This window comes from Leptinotarsa decemlineata, unplaced genomic scaffold (assembly GCF_025532065.1).
Source record: "Leptinotarsa decemlineata unplaced genomic scaffold, Ldec_3_MD MMD2_tig00078422_RagTag_RagTag, whole genome shotgun sequence".
NCBI lineage: Eukaryota > Metazoa > Arthropoda > Insecta > Coleoptera > Chrysomelidae > Leptinotarsa > Leptinotarsa decemlineata.
In genome coordinates, this window is record NW_027412747.1 from 21,085,916 (window position 1) to 21,112,443 (window position 26,528).

The window sequence follows — 26,528 nt, forward strand, 5'->3', positions numbered from 1 at the left end:
TAGATGTTATCAAGTCCCTATTTTGGTACAGCTGCCGTTAGATATTATAGCAGTTCTGACAAATTACAGTAACATGCTTGTGGAACCTGAGGTCGGAGTCTAACCACACTTCTAGATTTTTGCTTTCGTTTGCTATCAAAAGTGTATAATCACTAAGTCGTACACTGGAAGTCTCAGCATTCTGGAAATGACCTACAACTGTCAACTACGAACTGAGTAGAGATTCGAGAGGACTGGATTCTCCGTGAGAAGGAAGAGCAGATAGTTATTGGTTCACAGATGGATCAAAAACACCTTCCGGTTCTGGTGCAGCTGTTTTCAGTCGCAGACCCAGGACAGAGATATCAACCTGGCCAGGAGCTCATGCGACTATATTTCAAGCGGAAATTCACGCTATTGAATTGTGTGCGGAGGAATTGGAAGAATTCAACTTCATACACAAGTCAATAAAAATATTCTCGGACAGTCAAACGGCGTTGGAAGCTCTTGGCTCCTACCGATCAACGTCTAAATTGGTAGTAGATTACTACGACTCTCCTCTGGGTATGGATTCCTGGGTATACTGGTCTGGAAGGCAACGAGGCTGCTGATTCCCTTGCAAAAGAGGGTGCTTGCTGTAAGCAGCTTCATCGGACCAGATCCTGTCATTGGAATCGCTTCAGGCTTTGCTAAACAAAGATTGAACACCTGGATGGCAAGAAGATTTATTGACTTCTGGCAGAATCTTCCAGGATTGGCTCACTCCAAGGCGTTTATTCACCCTTCGAAGCTTGATTCCAAACAGTTGTTGGACTACAGTAGGGATGAACTACAATGTCTAACAGCCTTCCTACTGGTCACTGTCATTTGAAGGCAAGGGAGGCTTAGCCTCCCCATAAAATTTGAGGCTATTCATCGCAATAAATTAAAAGATATCGACAAATAATAAATATTATTTTTTTCTAAAAATGCTTGGGTATCATTACTTTACCATTAGTTTTTAATATAAATACATAATTTGCCCGAAAAAACACTCACTCACTACGTAGTAGGTACCACAGTGTATCCTGTATCAACAAAACTCCAACGCACCGCTCATGAACGAATAAACAATTAACCCGAAATAATAAATGCCATACGTTGCAAGGGAGCGAAGCCTCCGACCGCTTTAAAAAACACAGGCTCCACGAGACCGATCCAACCAGCGACATACGTCCCGATTTGTAATTTCAGTCGCAGAAATTATAACGTCAGAGGAGGCTTGCCTCCAGTTGGTCTCCGTTAGTGTATGAATGCGTTTGTTTTTTATTTAATTATTCGGACGGGATACCGTGACGGACCGGGACTAAAAATATTCCGGTAAATCGTTTTGGTGTTTCTTGATAATATTTGTTATTTGTGTATAAAACATGCAGTATTATATTATAGCAGTGCTTTTTGGTAATATTTTTAATGTGTTTTTGAGTGTTTCCTTTCAATAAATCAGTATTCTGCTTTGTCTTCGGTTTCTTTGGCATTTACAAGTAAATTTGAGATATCAGAATTTGATTGTAACATAGTGGTGTCGTCGGTAAAGCAGATCACTGTACAGGGTAAAAGGTAATAGAATAAATCATTTAAATAGATTACAAAAAGGGATGGACCCAAGATGGATCCTTGAGGTATTCCATAATCCATAGACTTTTCATCTGATAAATTACCATTTATGCATACTGCCTGCTTTCGAAATGAGATATAAGACTGGAAGAATTTTGAAGCTTAATCTCTGATGCCATAAAATTCAAGTTTCTCTATTAGTAAATGATGGTTTACACAGTCAAAAGCTTTGCTCAGATCCCACAATGTTAGAACCGTAAAGTCTCCATTTTCTCCGTTTCTAATTACATGTTGGATGACTTCATATTGATATTGATGGATGTGATGTAGAAATGGTAGTTTTACCAACGAATATTTTCTCACACAAAAAACGAGTCGAAAGAAGAAACAGATAAAAATGAAGAAAATAGAAATTAAAACTATTTTATTCAAATACATTTTTCATATATTATTCTATTATCCGGAATTGGACTTCCACGTGATGAGAGATTCCATTAAACGAGGGATGTGTCAGTTTCCAAAACTGTTGCATTCGAACCCAGGTCCTGCATGGAATCCAATTCTGGAAATAAAAAAAAGTACTTGGGTCAAACCTTGAATTTTGAAAAATTATTTATAAAACTCATGACAAAATAGTTTAGACTTTCACGGCTGAGGTTTTCAGTGTCGTTGCTTTTCGTGTTTGGAAGCCGTGTATTTTTGGAATTTCTTTCTGACGTTTCGCTGGCGCGAGTTGCTAGCTTCTTCAGAGGTTTAACTATCATGGCTTGCTGTCCGATGACTACCTTTTAGGCTTCGTAAAGCGTAGTTATGCCTTGTCAGGCAATCAGTTGTATTTGTAACTGTACTTGTACCTGAATTTGTACCTGTATTCGTACCTGCACTTGAACCTGGAACATTAACAATCTTGCTGCCTGTTGTCCTGTTCGTTATTCTCGAATTCCTTAAAATGGGGTTCCATATTTGATTGTTGTATCAACAAAGCCTCAGGTCGGCTAAAGACGAAAGAGACCCATTATCAGCAGCAGGGGTCTATCGCATTCCGTGCACTTGTGGAAAGATATATATCGGAACCACCAAACGATCCATGGGAACAAGACTGAAAGAGCATAAAAGGAACTGCAGACTAGGCCAAACAGACAAGTTAGCTGTGGCAGCACACGCATTGAGTGAAGGAGACCACAGAATTTTGTTTGAGAACACAGAACTAATTGCCCCCAACCAGGGATACCATAGCCGACTGGTACGGGAGGCAATAGAGATCCACAAACACACGAATAATTTTAACAGAAAAGAAGAAGCGGTGAACCTTAATCAAATATGGAACCCTATTCTGAAGAAATCGAGAATAACGAACAGGAAAACAGGCAGCAAGATTGTTAATGTTCCAGGTTCAAGTGCAGGTACGAATATAGGTACGAATTCAGGTACAAATACAGGTACAAATACAACTGATTACCTGACAAGGCATAAATACGCGTTACGAAGCCTAAAAGGTAGTCATCGGACAGCAAGCCATGATGGTTAACCCTCTGAAGCTAGCCACTCGCGCCAGCGAAACGTAGGAAGAAATTCCAAAAATCCACGGCTTTCAAACTCGAAAAGCAACGACACTATAAAACTCATGTTATGATATTCCACAAGTATTTCAGATTGTGACAGATCGTAATATCTTGAAGTTGTAAAGTAACTCTCCTTTTCATTTCATATCGGGATCTGTATTTGACAGAATTATCGACATTATTGCTTGATCTATTCGCGGGCAGATGGCGCTGTATGTAACCTTGATATAATTCGAACTCACTTTACATGTATTTCTTCATTTGCAAAAATTTTTTTTTATTTTAACACGCGCGCCTGCTGCCTTATTTGTAACCCTTCTTTGCGCGCCTGCTGCCTAGGGCTTGGTAGCTGATTTTCAGGCTCCTTCTCCGGAATTGGGAAATACCAATGGTCATTTTTCTAAACAATATACGGCTGATTGATCCCAAAGTTTAGATAAAATAAATATAGCTTGAAAAGTCTAAAAAACACGCTTTTATAGCATATGAAACTAAAAATATGAAAAATAAATATAGTAAAAAAATAGATAGATAGATAGATACATATCTTAATTTACTTAACAGAGTATTTGTAGTCCTACATGAACACAGTGGCAGAATACGTTGTCTGTAAAAGTACGTCAACAAAATACAAAATCTTAAATCTACATACACTTCAGGAAATATGGACTGTCAAAAATCACACAAGGAGCTTAAAAAAATAAATATATAGTAGAAAATGTTAAAAAACTAAAATATATCACACTTTTTTAATTGAATAGAATTGGCCGATACTTGATGAAAATCCATATTAAAAAACTAATCAATACAGTTCATTGTATGATTTTCACTATAAGGGTTTTACAAAAACCACGACACGTGTTTGGCTATACAATAGCTTCTTCAAGCATAATTGAATAGATAACTTTTTTAGATACATCATACACTGACTAAAATTTTTTGACTAAATAAATTTGATTCAAATGGAACTTTTGCATGTTTATACATTTTGTATCGTCAAAAGTCGGAGTTTCCAAGAAACAAACAAAAAATTGTGTGCACTTTCTACGCTTCCGTAAGTATGTGAAAAAAGAACGCTTTAATTGAAAGGTGTATATTTTTAGTAGAGATCAATTTTTGGGAAATAAACCTTCTGGCTTTCTACTTCTCCATCTTGATACAAAAAAATGTGGAAATTTTGCAAAGGAATAAAGAATGCAATGTATTTTAGAATAAACTCTCTGCAAAGATGTGTAAATCACGATTATTTGTGATTGTGACCTGAAATCAATACGTATAAACGATGAAAAATGCTGAAATTCAGCTCAAATTCAAGAAGATATTCAAATCTGCCATCAAACTTACCAAATATGTCAGGAGTATCCGATGCGTTGAAATGATTACTACAGTTTGTCAACATCGCGTAAACTTGTTGAACTTCATTTTCGGGTCTGTAGTAGTCATAAAGTTTCACGTATGAATTTTTCCTTTCTTCCACTATGAAGTGCTCATTTATATTGAATGTGAAACAGAAGAGTTTCTTATCCAGTTTTGTAAAATACAAATTAACTTTATCTGTCTTCTCTTCGAACATTTTGATTCCTGTAAATAAAATAAATGTTAGGCTTCTGCCAAACTTATATCAAACGAATAAGTGTAGAGATATAGAGATCACTATTTGAAACTGTTCGTTATTTTGGGTTTTTAGACCGTCGTCTGTTGGTTCTTCCTGACGTTTCGTCGGTGCGAGTGGCTGGCTACTTCAAAGGACTCTCTTATCGTTCCCAAGTTCGGAGGTACGTTGGCGTGCTCGTCAACATTTGTAGTAGATTATTCAAAAAAAGTTGCGTTTGACAGAAAATTGTAACTTCTGAATGAATCGCATAAAAGCACAGCATTTCATGCAGAGATGTTGGCAACACTAGCTTCAAAAGTCATAGGGAAGAATTTCTACCGATGATGGTGCTACTCAAATGATAAACAGCTGGTCGGAATGACTGAATGTGAAACAAAGGTTATGTTTATTGTCATCGGTATTTTTTGAGTTATTTGATTGTGAATTTGTAAGAGTAATGTTCTTTGGTGCGTTTATTACGGCCATGGTAAACTAAATATTGAGCAGAATAGATTACTTTCGCTCACGAAAAGAAACCACAACAATATTTGAAAACAATGGACAGTTTTTGTTTTATCGCCTGGCTCAGTTTTAATATGTCTATTTTCACACGTCAGAAGACTTGTGAGAATGCTCTCCGATCGTCGGTTTCGGTATGTTAACTCTCAGTTATGATACGTCAACTATCAGTTTTAATGCGACACTTCTCAAAATGTAACAAAATTGGTGAAATCGTAACTTTTTGAACGTCAAAAAGTAGCATTTTGTTACTAAAGTAACGCCAGTGAACGCAGGCTAAATTCATTAGTGGCTGGAGAGGGGTTAGACTCGGTTAGAGCTGATCCTGACTGATCACGCTCTGCTCAGACGGTTCAGGAATTTTCTCCGTACTGGTGTTTTTAAAGCTGGTGTCTGAATTTTGTTGTTCTTAATTGTTTCTTCCTTCCAGTTGAAGGACAATTAACATTTTTGGATGTTCTGGATACAGTAAACGGAGACCAATTAGATCACAGAGTATATAGAAGCCGGGAATGGTTGATAAAACAAGTGGAAAGAATCTGCGCCCCATAATATCTATAAGAAGAGCAAAAATACCTCAAATTTTTTGCTGGAAGGTAATCTAAACGATACATCGATAAGAAAATCATTTCAGAACGTAGGTCAAAGTAAGAGGCAAAAACGAAGGCCTTTCTTCGGTCCATATACAGGGTGTTAATTAAGTACGTAGCATAAATTCAACAGACGATTCTTTAGGTATAAACATATAAGATTATAGGTTTCCATATGTTGCGTATATCTACGCTACTTGGCTAAATGCATTGTTGGACAATATATAAGTGACTTCTTTGAATTTTCTCCTAAACCAGTGTTCCTCCTTGTGGAAGATTTCAGCTTGAGACTACTGATTTGCTGGTTTCTCCTCGCTGTGTGTGTTTCTTCGGCAATGCGAACTACCAATGGCCTCTTAGTTTCACCGATGTATGATTCTCCGCACTCACAGGGTATTCAGTATATTCAATTCTTGGAATCGCAGTCCGCGTTTGGTGATCTGGTTTTCGTGACGCTGCTACGGATAGTGTTCCCAGATCTGAAGCAGGTTCTGATGTTATACTTGGTCCACATTCTTCTTATCCTTTCTGATAATCCTCTGATGTAGGGAAGTACAAGTACTGGTAATCCCTTTGAAGTAACCATTTTGTTGAAGGTCATTTTTGATGATGCCTAATTCCTTTTCGAGATCTTTCTTTGTATTACAGAGCCCGGAAGCACGGTCTAATAGAGTCTCGATGATTCCTCTCTTAGTCGATCGATGGTGGTTGGATTCCTGATTAAGATACTGTTCTGTGTGAGTTTTCGGTATACAGATGTTTCCCATTTCGTGTCGTTCCTCCTCACCAATACGTTTAAAAATGGCAATTCGTTGTAGAATTCCTCCTCCATTGTTGTGAAAGTGATGGAAGGACTTCCGTTGTTGATGAGCTTCAGGAAGGTGACTAGTTCTGCATTCTCATGGTTCCATATTATGAAGGTTCTATCAACCAGACTCGGGGCTTCTTCAATGGCTAAAGTTTCAAACCACTTGGTATCGGTAAGTCTGTTCTATCTTTCAGGTCCCCATCTTCGAATAGCTTTCTCTGTAAGATTTGAATTGCTTCTTCGAAAGGAACGTTGGTGTAGAGGCTTTCCACGAAACTGATTAGTTGATCCTGCTTTGTGACTCCGATTGCCCCTAGTAGTTCGACAAAATGCCTTGAATTAGTCACAAAAGATGATGTTTTTCCTTGCAGGGGTTTTATTATTGGTAATATGCACCACGAAACATTGTCAACCCCTTTTTTCATAACAGAATATGAAAACTAATGTTCAAAAACACTATTATTGGTAGTATGCACCACGAAACATTGTCAACCCCTTCTTTCAGAACAGAATATGAAAACTAATGTTCGAAAACACACGAGTACCTACATATTAAACATCTAGATAATATAATATTCAAGTGATATAATGACGAATGCCATTTCCTTTTTTTACAACATTTTGTAGTATAAATTCAGACTCATAATGAACAATCATTTTATTGAAATATCATGTCTTTTGGGCATTATCAAGAAAAAAAAATCCATTCACATATATTCAATTTGAAATGCATCCCCTGCCACGAAAAACGACTTTTTTTCAATTAAGGTGCTATGCTAATGAAATATCGATATTATATACACATGAAATTGAGACAAAAAATCTCATCTGGTTTTGAAAACCTACGCCTCATATCATAGGCGAGCCCATACAATGAATATTACTGGAGTTTTTTCCCAACACCAAATCGTTATTTTCAACACCTCGATACGTGTTTCGATCACCAAGTGATCATCTTCAAATAGGAAGATTGAAACTAGAAACTAATGCGAGCTAACCCTATTTATGCTATATAGGTATCCCATACAGGTAAACCATCCAGGCGTACCACCCATACAGGTAGGTATACCAACCTAAATTAATTTTGCCTTATCTATTATTTTACAATATATGTTTTAAAAAAACAATTTTCAGCTATATAAAAATTAATATCAAAATATTGCCTATCTAAATTTATTTTTTTGCAATGTGTCCTTATGTAGTAATCAGTAAACCCAACAATATTATTTTATTTTAACAAGCTATATAGTATGCTGTTTGGTATAGGTCCGTCATCGTTATCCATAATATTATTGTGTTTACTTATTTCTTATAGGCATCTAGTTGCCTGTTGTTGTTAACTTGTCTAACTAATCTTAATGAACTGAAGTCTATGGAATGGTTTTGTTGCAAAATATGATGGGCGACTGCTGATTTTTCAGGTCTTCCATATTTTAAGCGTGCTATCTGTTCCTTATATCTTACTTTGATAGATCTTTTTGTCTGTCCATAATATTTTGCATCAGAGTCCTTACATTCAATTTCGTAAATTCCAGATTTTTCCGAATTCTCGACTTTGTCTTTTGGACTTCCCAAAAGGCTCTAGTGTATGACTTGTTTTGAAAACCACCTTCGTACCTAGTTCCTTGAAAATCTTTCCAAAGTTCCTCGTATATGGTGGTATGGAACTGAGATGTATTTATCTTGGTTTTTGTCCTTTCTGAAAGTCGAAATTTCGTTCAGAACTTTGGGAAATATTTTCAAGAAACTAGAAAAATTGGAAAAATATAAAATTTTTACCGATTCTTTTTTGACATATTAGTGAACCACCCTTAGTCCATACGGAATTTTGCTCGATTTGTTAACTGTATTATCAATCTGTTGTTTCCATTTCAAGAATTCATCAATATGAAGTCCTAGAAATTTGGTGTCTTCTGAATATTTTATAGTAATGTTTTCAATTTTCAAATTTTAAGGTCGTTCTATCTGTAATTGATTAGTTTCAGATTCATTCAAAATTAATCTATTTCTAGTGAACCATTCTTTTGTATCATTAAACATTTCTTTACCTAGTTTTATTACTTCAGGGCATGTTTCACGGCCTATTAATGAATTAGTGTTATCAGCAAAGACTGTAATTGAATTATCTGTGTTTGGATGATAACATAAATCGTTTATGTAGATAATAAATAACAAGGGACCCGCAATGCTTCCTTGGGGTATTCCTACTTTCACTGCTGCATTCTCAGATTTGTATGTTCGACCATGTTCGTTAATAGTTACTATTTTTGGCGATCTGGATTCAATCCATTTCAGTGAGTTTTCTCTTATACAATATAGTTCTAGTTTTTTTTAAAAGTATCTCGTGATCCAAGCGGTCAAAGTCCTTTGGCAGATCTAAGAATATAACGCTATGTGATAGTCGCTGTTGATGGTTTTTTTCTTTTCAAGATTGTCGATGAAAGTCGAAATTTCGTTCAGAAAGGACAAAAACCAAGATAAATACATCTCAGTTCCATACCACCAATATACGAGGAACTTTGGAAAGATTTTCAAGGAACTAGGTATGGAGGTGGTTTTTAAAATAAGTCATACACTACAGAGCCTTTTGGGAAGTCCAAAAGACAAAGTCGAGAATTCGGAAAAGTCTGGAATTTACGAAATTCAATGTAACTGCGATGGAAAATATTATAGACAGACAAAAAGATCTATTAAAGTAAGATATAAGGAACATATAGCATACTTAAAATATGGAAGACCTGAAAAATCAGCAGTCGCCTATCATATTTTGCAACAAAACCATTCCAAAGACTTCAGTTCATTAAGATTAGTTAGACAAGTTAACAACAACAGGCAACTAGATGCATATGAGAGTGTAGAAATAAGTAAACACAATAATATTCTGAATAACGATGACGGACCTATACCAAAGAGCATACTATATGTATAGCTTGTTAAAATAAAATAATGTTGTTGGGTTTACTGATTACTACATAAGGACACATTGCAAAAATATAAATTTGGATTGGCAATATTGTGAAATTGATTTTTATATAGCTGAAAATTGTTTCATAAAAAAATATATTGTGAAATAATAGATAAGGCAAAATTGTAAAATTAATTTAGGTTGGTATACCTCTATGGGTGGTACGCCTGGATGGTTTACCTGTATGGGATACGTATATAACATAGATAGGGTTAGCTCGCATTAGTTTCTGGTTTTGATCTTCCTCTTTGAAGATGATCACTTGGTGATCGAAACACGTGTCGAGGTGTTGAAAATAACGATTTGGTGTTGGAAAAAAACTCCAGTAATATCCATTACTACACCAAAGGTTCCAAACAGTGCATCATATGCTCCCATACAATGCGATGTAAAACTGTTACATTTGCACGCACAACGTGTTTATTACAAAACTGATATATGTGGCACGACATGCGGCTCTCGGGCTGTGCATGTGTTGGACATCGATTTAAACTTTTCAGTTCAGGCGGCTAGAATCTTATTGTGTTAACAAAATGACAGATCGGCACAAGGAAGACGTATAAGTATTTATGAAAGTAATCTACGCTTTCAAAAAGCTAAAAACTACTCTTCCACCCATTTTGTTCTCTTTCGCCGTTGCAACTTGAATATCAGTCATATTAATTAGTTTGCGTTCACGTTCAGGCGAATTGTAGAGTTGAAAGGGAGCCCATTACCTGACGAATCCGTCGATTCCACTAATTTGTATAGAGAAGCTCGATCCGCTTGATACCCTGTAGGTAAAGAGACTTCCATGACAGCCATATTCGAAATTCCATCAGGTCCCGAATAAGCTAAACAGGGGGATAAACTTGTAATCGAACACTGATCAATAGTAGAAACAGGCGATACATCCAAGGCTAGTTTAAACGCTTCGCTTCTAGGTATGTTTTTGAGGTAATAGGATTGTGTCACCTGAAAAAAGAAAATGAAATAAATGAATGTCTTTTCAAAATGGGACTCTCTAGTCAGCAACATCAACTCTTTCTTCTTGTGAATTGTATATTCTGTTATATACGACTTTTGAATGATAATAATAATAATAATAATTGCTTTTATTGATAGGAACAAAATACAAAGACAATTATATATATATATATATATATATATATATATATATATATATATATATATATATATATATATATATATATATAAACAAAAATATAACCTCCAATCTGATCAATATCTTTTTTTAGGCTTTCTACTCTCTTTATCACTGTTTTGAGATTGAAGTGTTCATTCCACTGGTTTTATTTAACAAAACACACCCCTTGTAAGCAAGAATGGTAAACCATGATCTAAAATTATTTTTTTACTACGATTTGTCTTTATCCTCAAAATATTCCTCAGTTTTTACGATTATTCTTTCTCGGAGCTGAATTAATGTTCAGCGAGCATTTTCTCAAGGTCTGAGAACAAGAAAAAGTCGCTGGGTGTTGAAACTGGATAATACGGTGGATGAGGAAACAATTCCAAAACCAATTCATGCCATTTTGCTATCGTTTTCATTGATTTGTGATACAGTGTTTTGTCTGATGGAACAAAACTTAAATTTTTTTTCAAATGGAGCCGTTTTTTCGCGATTTTATCCTTCAAACGCTCCAATAATAATAATAATAATAATATAGTGCCGACTATTACAGCTTGTACACAGACAACATAGAATGAAATAATGTTAACAAAAAAAGAAAAAGACTATATATATATATATATATATATATATATATATATATATAGTTATATATATTAACCATATATATATATATGGTTCTAAATCTATTAAACATTTTTTTATTTCTTTCTTAGATTTTTTTATGCTCCTCGAATCTTTGATTCGATTAGGCTGTACAATAAATTATTGTACATATAATGAGGAGTTTTTTCTATTATCGTTAACCTATGTTTAGGGAGCACGAAATCATCTCTTCTTGTTCCATAGGAATGTTGATTAATATTGTTAAAGAACAGATGCCAATTTTTTAATACAAACATTGAGCATTCATAAATATAAAGAGGATATATCGTCATCATCCCATTATTCTTGACACGATTGATTATACTTCGAATTATTCACTCATTCGAATGTTTTATTTATATTACTATTGCTTTCCCAAAATATAATTCCATATCTAGCTACAGACTCAAAATTGGAAAAATATACAATTTTTACCGATTCTTTTTTGACATATCAGTGAACCACCCTTAGTCCATACGAAATTTTGTCAATTTGTTAACTGTATAATCAATCTGTTTGTTCCATTTCAAGAATTCATCAATATGAAGTCCTAGAAATTTGGTGTCTTCTGAATATTTTATAGTAATGTTTTCAATATCCAAATTTCAAAGTCGTTCTATCTATAATTGATCAGTTTTAGATTCATTCAAAATTAAACTATTCCTAGTGAACCATTCTTTTGTATCATTGAACATTTCTTTACCTAGTTTTACTACTTCAGGGTATGTTTCACAGTCTATTAATAAATTAGTGTCACCAGCAAAGACTGTAATTGAATTATGTGGGTTTGGATGATAACATAAATCGTTTATGAAGATAATAAATAACAAGGGACCCGCAATGCTTCCTTGGGAAATTCCTACTTTCACTGCCGCATTCTCAGACTCGTATGTTCGACCATGTTTGTTAATAGTTACTATTTTTGGTGATATGGATTCAATCCATTACAGTGAGTTTCCTCTTATACAATGTAGTTCTAGTTCTGCCTATAAAGTTGTACTTGTATTAGTGGGAGGATTAGACTGGTATACACTTTGAATTCAAGCCAAAACTGTAAAGGAACTAATGATTTTTTATAGATCTAATGTAGCGACCTTTTGAAACTTCAATAAATGATTTGAAAATGCTTCTTATTCACCTACTTGTGCCAGAACACATCCGTTGCCACGTATTTTTATAGTAACTTGTCCACTGTTTTGCTTCAAATTGATCCTTCTGGATTTTAGTACATCGCTATCAGAGATCATCAAGTTCTGCTTGCCATAAGTTGTTTCAACATCCAGATTTAGATTCAAATACTCCGACTTTACCATTCCCAAGTATCTTGTTAATGCATCCAAGGCTACAACTGTATCCTGAAAGTGAAAACAAATGTTTTTTTACGAGGATAAGGATTTCGATGCTTTTGAAGATAATTTAAACAATTGATGTTCAGTCCATAGAAGTAAACAATAATCACATATTCAACTGAAATGGAGATATTTTTAGGACAGATTATTTTTGAGAAAGACAAATTTTGGCTTTCTACTTCTTCATCTTAATACAAAAAATGTGAAAATCTTCCGAAGGAAGGAAGAAAATAATTCATTAAAGAAATTACCTCAATACAAAAACATGTAGATCACGCATACTTTAATATGAAATGATATGGTTTGGACATGACATGATACGACACGACACGTCGCGACATGACATGGAACGACACAAAAAGACACGACATGGCATTACAAAACAAGACATTTCACGACATACCACGACACCACATGACACGATATATGGTGACATGGCACAACACTACATAACAAAATAAGATACGATATGCCACCACATGACACGACACGATATGCCATGACAAGACGACTCGACATGACATGACACGACATGAAACGATATGACACGACACGGCACGTCACGATGTATCATGACATGATATGACACGATATGATATGACACGACATGACATGATACGACCTCGTGGCAAAACGACACGAAATGATATGACACGACATGACACGGCACGACATTACGTGACAAGACATAACACGACACGGTATGGCACGACACGAAATGACGCGACATGACGTGACACGAGGTAACACAAAATGTCACAACATGACACCACGCGATATGACCTGACACGATGACTCGACACGAAATGATACATGACATGACATGTAATTACACGACATCATAACAAGACATGATACGACATGTCACAACACGACACGATATGACATGACGCGGCACGACATGAAATGTCACGTCAAGTTGGGACACGATATGCTGACACGACTCGACACGACATAACACAACATGCCATGAAACGACATGACACATCATGACACGACATGACATGAAATGACATGACACATCATGACACGATACGGCATGGCATTACACGACACGACATGAAGCGACACGAAAAGACAAGAAAAGACATACAATATAATATAATCTCTTTTCATAAACGAAATTCTGTTAATTGATTTGTATTTCAAAAATAACACATCTTGTGCCATGTTAAAAATAAAATCTGTTGAAACAAATCTGTTTTTCCGTTAACCAAACGAAAACTCTCAAAAGTCGAAACTTGTGCGAGCTAAGGAATAACGCGGTCTTATCTTTTAACATGTGATTAATAACACGGGTTGGACGATAGGAAGTCAAATCGATCGTCCGACCTTGCGGTTCGAACCGCCGGTTTACACCTCGGTGGATTGAGTGAGCGAAGCAAACCACCCACGTCGAAGGTATTTACGAGGGTTTTCGATCTAACTTTACTAGAAATAAACCTCACCTGAGTCGATTTGAAGCTACCTTTAGATTCAAATTTGGAAGATAGCCAGCGTACCACTGCGAGTGCATTTGCCATATTCTCCGATGTATTCTGATGTAGCAGCGATAATAGCGCATAGCTTGTTGTCTCAATATCTGATGCTGATGTTGAATTTCCTGATGAATTCAGAATTGGTTACGATTATATAAATGCTATAGATGTTTTATTTAGAAAAATTCAAATGACCATCTACATACTTCGAAAAATACATTTATTGAATAATATTTACGCCAAATGACACCAAAACAAGTGCCAAAATGACAACAATTTTCCTGGTTAATAAACTTTTTTGAAAACAAAGTTAATTTTCAGAATTGAAAAAGTTATGTTTCTAAAAATATCATCAGGATGTTGAGCTTCCAGCAAACTGTAATTACATCTATCATTATATCTGCAGAACCTTTCGTTAGATCTGTCTAAACAATAATTGCAGCCTCACATATCTTTGCAATATATATTTCAGTAGTTTATTTGTGAAATTATAAAACAACGATAAAAATATAAACAACAATAAGAATTGATTGGCGCTCCGGGGCGACTTCATTGATTCCAGTGGCGCATTTGCTTTTTCAGCTGCAGGAAAACCCGGAAAAACCTGCAGCACCACATCATCTGAAGATCTGGATCTACCAATGTCCTCTCCATCATAAACAAAATGTAGGGTGTCTCCAGAGGCTCTAATAGATTCAATATATCGCCAGAACACTCCGTGACACGACTATTGTCAAACTTAAACCAGTCCGGTTCGTCTTCAACCAAGGCGTGATAATGACCAAATTCAACGCCAGAACCACAATGAACAATGACTGCATGAATATTAAATTAGTGGTCTGCTAGATTGAAATGTTCATCTATTTCGAATCTTCCAAAGAGTTTCTTGCTTCCTTCAGAGGTTGAGTCTTGTTTGAAGATCATCAGTGTTATTATTAGATTGACTGGTGCCTCAGCTATACTTGTTTCCTTATAACAGTCAGTTGGGTTGGCGCATGTTTGGCAATAGAGTCGATCATAACCTGTTAAAAATTCCATTTTCAGATGATTTAACAATAAGCTTTGCACGGACTGGTTATTAGTCATATTAAGAAAAGTTAGATGAAGTTCCAGAAACTCACATACGTTTTCGCTACCTCTTGAACATTTACTACAGAGTAAACAAGTGTGGATTTTTCCAGCAAAAGATTTACAAACACAAGACGAGATGGACTGTACGGAATCATTCAATCCAGAGCGGTCAAGAGCATTGATTTTGCTATTGTTTTGCTCACGAAGAGTATTCAACAAAAACCCCAAGAATTCGGAACAATCCTCTTGTTGTCCTAACGAGTATCTAGTGGACTTCAAAGACTCCAGGAAATCGGTTGGAGGGAAAGATGATACATTCTTACGAAACTGCAACTGCATGAACAGGTGTTTGAGTTTGATGAATAAGTAAGAAACATTCCCGTTCTCGTTCATCATTTAAACCTCGTTCTTGAAATTCTTCGTCATGAACAACACTTGTAAAATGCTATTCATGTAGCAGTAGTGGACCCGACCAAAATTTTTACTTCTATATTTTGATTCTGAACCCAAGATGAAGTTCTGCTTCACACACCATACTCTCCAGACCTGTCGCCAACTGATTACCATCTTTTCAAGAACTTCGAAAACCTTCTCATCGATACAACCATCGCCAGTCAGGCAAAAAGGTCTTCGTAAACTTCATCGAATCCCGAGCACCCAGTGTTTATGCTTGTGTTGAGTTGTCAAAAGTACACTGATTCAAATGACACTCATATCGACCAAATTGAATAAGTATTCACTGAGCTACAGTTTAAATTAGGCTCATAAAAACGTACAAAATTTTTGAAACAACCAATACAACAAATAGTTTTGCGTTATATTTCTGGAATTAATTTCTCTTCTGTCAATTGGAACATGAATCCATATGGATATTGTTTTCATCTAAAATGCTTAGCTGTTAGATTTTTTTGAGCTAAGTTTCAAGTTACTGTTATTTTACTGTCCCTTCAGTGATGGGAGATTTTCTGATTCAAAAGATGATTTTTTTGTTGCAACTCTCAGATATCATAGAAAGAGTAACATTTTCATTGAAAAATTGACTAAAACAGTTTTTGTCAGTTAGTCCCATTTTCTGACAAATTCTCTTTACTTTTCTCCAATACTATCTCAAGTGAATACTTGAATAAGTTAATACGAAATAAAAGACCAATGTCTTCATCCAACTTCCATCCATAGGAGAGATATTTACATTGAGAATCGCAAAAAACATTGAATCTTTTTCCTTGTTTGAGGCGCAATATTCTTCAATCTTTCTAACAATTTTTGACTGTCATAAAGAAACAGTTACCATCTCTCTTTATTGTACGCGCATCTCAGAGGAATATCTAGATTTGCCAAGCTGTAATTGTTCTGCATGAATTTCTAAACAGTCCCAATTTATCTAAAAATCTACATACCTTTATGGCTCCACCACATCATATTTTGGTGTTGATCAGAAACCGCCAAAAGCTTTTTCAGTGTTTTATCTGCTTCGTGGTACCACCTCAATTTGAACATTGCGTAACATGACAGTGCCAAACTATATTTATCAGGATTATGCTGACTGCGAATACAATATTTGGCATCGGTTTGAACTAGCTTGGGGACTTCAATGTTGGCTTCCAGAAGACTTAGAATCACGTATGCAGTCAAGCCGGCGGTACTATTTTCTCTGCTTGTTCCTCCCTGGATTCAGATACAGATCTTTGATAAATTCAGGTATAATCATATTTAACTAATTCGAGTATTTTCTCTACAACTTTTTTACAGGATCCATCAATATTTTCAGTAATAATGACCACTTTTTGTAAACAAAATTACCAAGTTTTTATAATGGGAATAACAAAAAATAAATGAATAATAATAATAGAAACAAAGATTGGTTGGGTAACAGGATGAATTTTTGTCTTGAAAAATGTTTCGAAGAAACTATTTTTCGGTGAGTGATTTAACTTGTAAAATTGAAACAATAATAATTTTTTAAGTTTTGTGGGAGGTATGTTTATGAAAATTCATTGTTACAGTCCCTGGACAAGAATTTAATTAAATTCAAAGCGTCGGCAACAAAACAACTGTTTTTTCAAACAAATTTGATCCTGTTACCCAGAAAAATTATTATATCACTAGTAAATGATTGAATATGAATAAAAATATATTAAGAGTAATATTCATGAATAAAAACAAGTAAATAAAAAACACAAATTACGAATACAATCACCTGGATGAATGTTGAGATAAGTTATGATTATCAATTATTTTTTAAACCAATCAACTAATGAATTTTCATTCTAGGAATTGATAATATCTATTTTTCAATTTGAGACTTGAATAAAGGAATAGAGTTGAGAAGTTTGCGTCATACAGAAGAAGATGACGAATTTGCGCTTCTACACTCCTTTATTAAGCGTCTATATCAGGGGTCTCCAAACTACGGCCCGCGGGCCAAATCCGGCCCGCCAGTGTTATCAATCCGGTCCGCGACAGCCAATGATTTACTGTCATCGATCTGGCCCGCGACAGCCGATGATTACCTAATTGTTGTTACTATTGCTGTGATAAGTTGAAGAAGAAAACACAGAATGATAATTACTCGGTTTTATTTACTTGCAAGGTAAAACTCAACGACAGACATGATGACAAAGAAAACTTAACTTAAGTATCTAAGTTCAAGCATATTAATAACTAACAAATAATTGAAATGAATCACAGTAAAACAAATACACTAATGAGATTTATGTAATTGTGATTTTCCACCGACAATACTTTGTAGTTGTGGATCAATTTTATTTGTACCAATTATCAAAAGAGATTTAAGATGCTCATCGGTTAATTGAGATCTGTAAACATTCTTTGTGTACTTCATTTTGGAAAACGTTTTCTCACACAAGTAAGTAGTACCAAAAACAGAAAACAACCCACGAGCAAATTTATGCAAATTATCAAATTGTTCCAGTGGAAGACTCTTACAAAATTCCAATAGAGATGAATTTTGATATTTGTTCTTAAGCGTATCACTGCACCGTAAATCAATAATTTCCATTTGGACTTCCGGAGCCAGGATTTCAATGGCAGAATCAAAAGGATTTTGAAAAAGCTTAATTTCATTCGTAATGACATCAACATCTGAAAAACGAGTATCAAAATTTATCTTCAAAGCACTCAAAGTTTCGATTGCAAAATTGACGGAAAATTCAGTCTCTGTAGTGTGGCTGAATATTTCACATGTTTCAAAATGTGCGAAACATTTTTTACTTAATTGTGATTGGAATAGTGTATTATTTTCTGCCTGAAGGATTTGATATTGGTATATGAATCAGGGAGAAGCTGATTTTCTCCTTGCAATCTCAAATTCAGTTCGTTCATATGATTTGTCAAATCGACATAGAAGGCTAACTTCCACATCCATTCACTATTTTCTAAATCGGCAAAAGGGCGCTGCTTCTCATTTAAAAAAAAAATCGATCTCTGCTCGAAGTTCAAAAAAGCGCTTAAGGACTTTTCCACAACTAAGCCAGCGTACGGCAGTATGATATGGTAAATCTCCAATCTATTGAAAAAACTCGCGGAATTGTCGGTGATTCAGCCCAGTGGATCTGATGAAGTTAACAACTGATATGACTGGTTTTTGAACTTCAGACATATCCAACCATTTTCCGCACAAGGACTGTTGATGAATGATATAATGTAAGACCAATGGTTTTGAACCACCATCATTTTCTACAACCTTTGACACAAGTGCAACCACTCCTTTATTTTTACCATACATATTTTTGCCTCCATCAGTTGTTATAGATTTCAAATTTCTCCATCGAAGGTTCTTTTTATTAATGGCATTTTCAACTCCCTTAAAAATATCTGCCCCAGTTGTCGTGCCGTGAATACTATCAATATCAAGAAGTTCTTCATACACTTCATAGCTTTTATCTACTCCGCGAATAAAAATCAACACCTGAGCAGTATCTGACACATCCGTTGACTCATCCAATGCTAGAGAAAACCACTCATGACGTCCATTTTTGTCAGACAGTTGAGATAATATATTTTCTACGATGTCTTGCACCCTCCGAGCCACGGTCTTTGCTGACAAACTGACACTTTTAAATAAATTCACCTTTTCGGGGCATATTTCTTCGGTTACTGCAATCAAGCATTTTTTTATCATTTCTCCATCGGTGAATGGGTTGCCACGTTTTCCGAATTCAAGAGCCACATGAAAGCTGGCGCGAGTTGCAGACTCTTGTTCAGTATTTGCTTTGGTAAACAAAGATTGCTGCGATTTGAGTCCGCGTTTCAAAGCTTCAAATTTTTCCTTCCGCAAACTTCCTCAATACTTGGAGTAACTTTGAAGATGTTTCGATTCATAGTGTTGTTTAATGTTAGTCTTTGAGAACAGCTATGGTTTCATTACAAATTGAACATAGCGCCTTATTACTGGACTCAATCACAAAATACTGAAAGATCCATCTTTCTTGGAACGTTCTGCATTCACTGTCGATTTTTCTCTTCTTTTCCATACTAACAAATCACACATAAAAACAATAAGTCAAATCAAAATACTTTTATTGACGGGTGTTACTTTATTTCACAATAGACAGTTTCGCTTCCTTCGCCTTTTCTACGCAGACTAACTCGCAGTTGCGCCGCTAGCCTTTTTATATGCAATTATTACTGCCATCTCGAGGTGATCGGAATGCACTAGCTAGAACCAGAACTTTCTCGAACCAACGCGGTAATTCCAAATATTTAATTACGCCTAATGCCACCTAGCAGGTAGCTGAAAAAGATAGTACATAGTAGCACTACTCGCCACTAGATGTCGTTAAGTGCCACAATACACAATAATAATTGAAATGCAAAAAAAGCGTAAGTTTGCCTAGGTCACGCACGTTGCGTGCGTGCGAAATATAGTTAAGGGCAGAAATTGGCCTTTGGAACAAACTGAAAAAATCATTATGGCCCGAAGGCTTCAAAGTTTGGAGACCCCTGGTCTATATGATCCAAATCATAGTGTAGTCAAATTTTATTTTCGATTTTATTCACTTCATTTGAAAAAATGTGTTCTCGATTTACACGGGCAAGCCCAACTCAGATATAAGTAGTACAGCGCTAACTAGTAATTGATGCAATACAGTGGGATAAAAGTAAATTATATGAATAATACAATTTCGAAGCATGATAGCAAGTAGATTATTTAAGAAAAATTAAAATGTAATACAATATGAACTAATATAATTCTTACAGGCAAGTAACACTAGACACAATGTAACAAAACTAGCAAATAGTATTAGATGGCTAGGTGAAGAATATGGTTTTTAAAGTACATACCATGTCCTGAAAAACATGCAACATCGTATTGAAGCAACCATTTTCGAGTTGATTTTCAAAGATCCAAGCAACAGCCTTGTCAATTATTCGCTGGTTGACGTATATGTACTCTTTGGCCTCTTGAAGAATTTTAACAACGAAGGTCGTCAGAAACATGGAACCCATAGGATCGTGGTAACCGAAGGCAGAAAATGATCCATCTTTGTGAACGTAATTGAGTATTCTTTGATATCCTAGAAAGAAGAAAGTAGATCATTCGAAATGTAGGTATTAGAGATGAAACAGATACTAGTCACTATTTGGAATTCGGTCTATCAAGCCGGATGTAGAATGAAGGCAGATATTCGGCAGATTCCGTACTCAAATATTATTAAAGATTTCAAATTTATATTATTTGAACATATGGATTTCAGCAGAAATGAAACCACTAAATATCCATTTGAAAACTGTGTAACATTTATGAGTATCTAAGAAAGAAAATCAGTACTCAGACCATATTGTGGAGTCCAGCTTTTTGCCTTGGACAGATATCTGATATCCGGCTTCTAAGTTGGCCGAATTTTTGATATCCGGACAAACTAGAAGCTATCTGCTTCATCTTCAGAATCTTTATGAAAATTAACCATCAAGTTATCCCTGTTTCCGAAATATTTACCTATCTTCAAATTCCGTAAAATCCTCTGCCTCACAGATTTCTTCAACTTGTTGGTTGCATTGAGGTACCGCAAAACGTACAAATTTGGAGCCACAGATGCCATTATTTGCTCACCACAACCCATAGGAACATCTAGTAGGTCTTCTAAATTCTAAAGAAATAATAGTGAGTTAGACAATAAACTAATAAAGTGAGCGTTGGTTATTTTCCACTTTGGCCTGGATCAGAAGTAAAATCAGCGAGGGGATTCATGAAATGAAGAGAGTTCAAAATGAGAATGAAAAAAATCCGCGTTACAATGTTGAAGTTAGATGATATAAAGTATACTGAAGGTCATTTCCTAACTTGGTGAAAAGCGCATCGAGAAGAGTCTTACAGTTTTGGTGTGCAGAAGTTCTGGTACGTAAGAGTTACTCTAAGTCAGAGAAAACAATTTCAGTTTTGATAGACCAAACAGACGTGTCAATAATGGGATTGACAGAAAACTTACGAAAGAGATCAACCCGCAGTGCAATCTTTGATTTTACTTTGCAAAGAAAACACTTAACACTGGGTATGCTATATCCGTTCATGGTGATTTGGCAAAACAGACTGGATGTATGACAACTCATTTAAAAGATGTACCTTCAACAAGATGGTCGTCATCAATTGTCAAAGTTCGTAAGTTTCTATTGGATGACTCGTTATGAATCTGAGAATGCTGCAGTAGAAGTAGGGATACCCCAAAGAAGCATTGCGGGTCCTTTGCTATTTAATATCTATATGAACGATTGATTTCGTCATTCAAACACAGATGAATTCATTATAGTTTTTGCTGATGATACTGATTCATTAATAGTCAGCGTAACCAGAAGTGGTGAAGACAGTTGTGGAAATTTTCAACGATACAAAAGATTGGTTCACTAGGAACATATTGTTTCAAATAAATCTATAACCATTCTCATACGTTTTGGAAGTAATCAATTTTAGAAAGACCGTCATCAAAATTTGATTGCTGGAAACATCAATATGAAATATTCAGAGTTTCTAGAACTATATATAAAGCCTTCGAAATTTTAGATAATAAAACTCAATTAGACGTTGCTTTCACTAATTTTCGTAAAGCTTTCGATCAGGTTCATCATGATATTCTGATAGAAAAGCTTAGTAAATATGGAATTTCAAGAAACTTTTTAGAAATAACGAAAAATTATCTTCAAAATCGGTTTTTCATTGTCAAACATAATGAAAAAAATTCGGATAAATTTCCAGCTAGGTCAGGTGTACCACAAGGATCAAATCTAGGTCCACTTTCATTCATAATTTTCATCAATGATTTACCATCAACTCTGAAATATTCGGACTGTCTTCTTTTTGCTCATGATTTGAAACTTTTTAAATAAGTCCAAACAGTCCGAGACTGTACATATCTGCAAAGGGATATAAATAACATCTTAGATTGGAGTTTGAAGGATAAATTATACTTCAATCTTAATAAATGTTCAGTCATCTCAATAACTCGCATAAAGGAGCCAATCATATTTAGTTATGAGATTGATGGTGTGGTTCTTGAAAGAAAAACTGATACTGAAGATCTTGGATTGAGGTATAATACACAATTCTCATTTGTTGTTCATATACGAGATATTATGAAATCTGGTAGTCGAATGTTGGGTTTTGTAATCAGACAAACTTCTTCATTCTCTAATATAGACATTATTAAATTACTTTATTTTTCGTTGGTAAGACCGAAATTGGAGTTTGCTTCTATTATTTGGTTTGCGGAGTACCGAAAATTCAGAACAAATTCTTGAGGTGTTTGTTTGAAGGTGATTGACAATGTTTCGTGATGAATTTCACTAGTTCGGACTTTCATTGTATACTATATAAAATGATTTGAAATCCCTGAAACAAGTAAAAAACTATTCTTTTTTAATTATTCTTTTTTACTTGTTTCAGGGATTTCAAATCATTTTATATAGTAGACAATGGAAGTCCGAACTAGTGAAATTCAAATTCTTGAGGTATCTATTTTTTAAGCGATATCACAGGTGGCCAAACTATAACTCAACAAGGTCTTTGGACCTACGACATGAATTTGAAATATTATCTTTAGAACAGCGACGCCAATTATCAGCAATGATACTCATGCATAAACTCTTGAATAACAACATTGATTCTTCAGAAATTCTCATTATGTTACCATTTCACGTACCTCCTCGTCGCACCCGATTTTCGCTCATGTTCAATATTCCAACCGTAAGTACCACAACAAAAGCACCACTAATATCCTTACTAAAGTTAGTTAATAGCAAAATGATAAAAGCAAAAAATTTTGGAAAATATGTTAAATTTACCTATTCAAGCAGTATTTCCCTCTACAATTCTGGTACATATTTTATTATTTTTATATATTCATAAGTATTTCAAGGATTATATGAACTTTAATTTTTTTATCCATGTAATTAGGCTGTAATAGCTTGTGTGGATAATGAATAAATAAATAAATAAATATTGCTGAATTTTTGTTCATGTGAGAGTGCTAACATATTATCATATATCACCATTTACGCTGGTAACAAACAGAAAGTATACGGGAGATTCAATAAATAAAGTTGTGCAGACCTAAAAAAGGATAAAGAATCAATGATAAGTGAAGGATTGAGAAAAACAAGATGTCTGCAGTTCCCGAACGGAGTTCTCATTATGTAATCACGTAATGAGAAATAATAGTGGCGAAAGGAAGCTGAGGCCATTAATCCATTGGAAGAAGAAGTTGTTAAGAAGTTGTTTGCTTGGAATCGAACATGATGGAGTGTCGCTGGGAAGAAACTCGATTTTTTAATCTCATATTCGTAAAATCTAAAAATACTAGTACTTTTGAATGTGTCTGATTCGTTAACTCAAATAAGGTCTACTCATGGTTGATTTTTACGTAGAACTGAAGGATGGTGAAAGGTCTGTGGAAATATAGAATTATCTGCGGTCGTTTCTTCTAGATATGAGCTGGAAATGAATCTCAATCCGAATGATCTGATGAAAAACTAAGCAAAAAGTATTTTCAGCATAATGCAACAACCGTTGATGGAATAGTTGTTCAAAAAAGACTACTAATGGTTTTAGAGCTGAGAGCTGAGTACTGTGTTGGAGACATGGCTTTTTATGGAAGAAATCAACAGTGTATCTTAAAACACTGCTTTGATTTAATAGAGTTACCACTTACCTCGATAGTTTTTCCCAGTAAATCACCATTCAAACTTATGTGAGATTTGAATGTTTCTGAAATTATGTTTGCAGGAACTGTAATATACCAAGAAACATTGGTGGGAGGCGATGAATCTGAAAATAAAGTGATTGGTTTGAAATGGCATAAATTTTGGCTCGATAAATGTAAATGATTGTCATAAATATCTATTGAGATATGGAGATATGGAGGTCAAATTTTGTTAAACAACCCAATAGATAGGTCATTATTTGGTTTGCATAATGAAGAATCTATTGGGGCAGTATTCTGTGGTTTCTCAAAAGCATTCGACTGCGTGAACTATGAAACACTATTATTTAAACTTCAGTGCTATGGCTTTAGAGGATTGTCATATAACTGGCTGTACAATGATTCATCAGGTGTACCACAAGGTTCGGTTCTGGGTTCTATCCTTTTTCTGCTTTATCAGAATGATCTGGTAACCATTGACATCAAAGGAAAGTTCACAATTTTTGCGGATGACACCACGATCCTTTGGCGTGACACAAATGAAGATAATCTCAGAGACATCATAACTCTGGATCTCTAAACAAACATAGTTTGCTTCAAACTCAATTTCGACGACTAACTTATAGAAAATCACGCTATAGTTAACAAAACTCACAAAAAATTTTTAGGGGTGTTTATAGATGATAAATTAAAATTTGATGAGCATATAATGAATTTATGCAAAAAATAGCTCCTGGCTGCTATGCGGTTCGAATTATTTCTAACGAAGTCAATCACTTCTATTATCTGCGAGCGCTGCGAAGAGGAGTGCCAGAAGATGACAGTACTACCAACTGTCGAAAGCGCTCGCAGATAATTAATAGAAGATATAAAGCTTCAAATCCTTTTTGTAGAATTTAATATTGAAATACTCAAAATAAAGGAAAATTAGTTGCATCAATCAAATATATATATATATATATATATATATATATATATATATATATATATATATTCAGTATCTACTTGAAATTGTATATTATTTTATAGTTCATAAACTAAGTAGCCCTAGCTAATATGATGTGTAATTTTGTTTGTTTGTTTTTCTTTCATTTGATTATTTTAAACAAGCTTTGTCAATAAGATATGAATCTTCAGACAATAAAGCATATTTTGACTTTGAGTTTGACTTTGACTATCTTCATCATTTTGATTTTTTTGTTTTTTGGGTTTGAGGAAAGTAGTATGTCTCCGGTAAGCCCTAGCCAGATGGTTCTATGTAAGACATCTTGGGATAGGTGACTATTTCAAATTTTCATTCAAAATTATTCCTTCATACAAAATCTTCAGTAAATTGATTTGTATCTTTGATTATGAAGTGTTCATTGTTTAACTGGTACCGCAAAGCCATCTATTATTTCATAATGCTTTATGAATCATTTATCTAACATGTATCATCATAACTTTCTGAAATATTCAAAATTCTGGGTAAATTATTTATGTAGTGAAGAGTTTTTTACCTTCTGAACATAGCAACGCCGACTTTGTTTCTTTCATTGGATATCCCTCTGGCTCTACTAGAATTTTCTTAAGTACACTGTCTCTGAAAAATAGAAACAACAAATATTCAGAGCATACGAATCAGACTAGAACTATTTCAAATAATAATCTAATTTCTCACATTATAGACAGGGAACAAAATTTCATCACTATGTTTATTTAGGACTACAGTGGTTCCAGAAGTACCCGACCTGACCTAGAGATGGCGATAGTTGTTTAAAATATCATTGTATCGAAAAGCACACTATCTACGAAGTACGTGTCACAAGTTTGAAGACGCTGCGTTATTTTTGGGGCTACCTTTCCTGATAGATGCGTCTGGCTTCGCTTGAATTTCCGTCAGCCAAGCCGTATGCAAAAACCATATCAGCCATTTCAGCATTCGTAAAGTCGGGCATGGTATCAAAAATTACTTAATAAACTTCGAACTGTGAATTTGTCAAATAATAGTTGAAAATGTGACAGCGAACTTCTATTTTTATAAACAAACTTTCATAGCCTACTCGCTTTAATTAACTTAATTTGCAAGCGGAGAGTTACAGAAATTAT

At 34.9% G+C, this 26,528-nt stretch overlaps 1 protein-coding gene across 2 annotated transcripts in view; it reads right to left on the minus strand.

Moving 5' to 3' along the window:
- Positions 1-1,982: 1,982 nt before the first annotated feature.
- Positions 1,983-26,528, minus strand: part of LOC111509924 (alpha-1-inhibitor 3) — a 47,380-nt gene continuing 22,834 nt past the window's right edge. Inside the window, exons 16-25 of one of the 2 annotated variants that reach the window (XM_074186475.1) lie at positions 25,940-26,022; positions 24,450-24,565; positions 21,248-21,398; positions 20,593-20,825; positions 16,686-16,953; positions 14,188-14,342; positions 12,533-12,745; positions 10,330-10,567; positions 4,482-4,718; positions 1,983-2,137 (exon numbers count right to left, since the gene is read on the minus strand). In XM_074186475.1, the coding sequence (XP_074042576.1) occupies positions 2,070-2,137; positions 4,482-4,718; positions 10,330-10,567; positions 12,533-12,745; positions 14,188-14,342; positions 16,686-16,953; positions 20,593-20,825; positions 21,248-21,398; positions 24,450-24,565; positions 25,940-26,022 (1,762 nt within the window). In that variant the 3' untranslated portion in view covers positions 1,983-2,069. Of the gene's footprint in view, positions 2,138-4,481; positions 4,719-10,329; positions 10,568-12,528; positions 12,746-14,187; positions 14,343-16,685; positions 16,954-20,592; positions 20,826-21,247; positions 21,399-24,449; positions 24,566-25,939; positions 26,023-26,528 lie in introns of those variants that run through there. The other variant, XM_074186476.1, reaches the window with a different exon arrangement.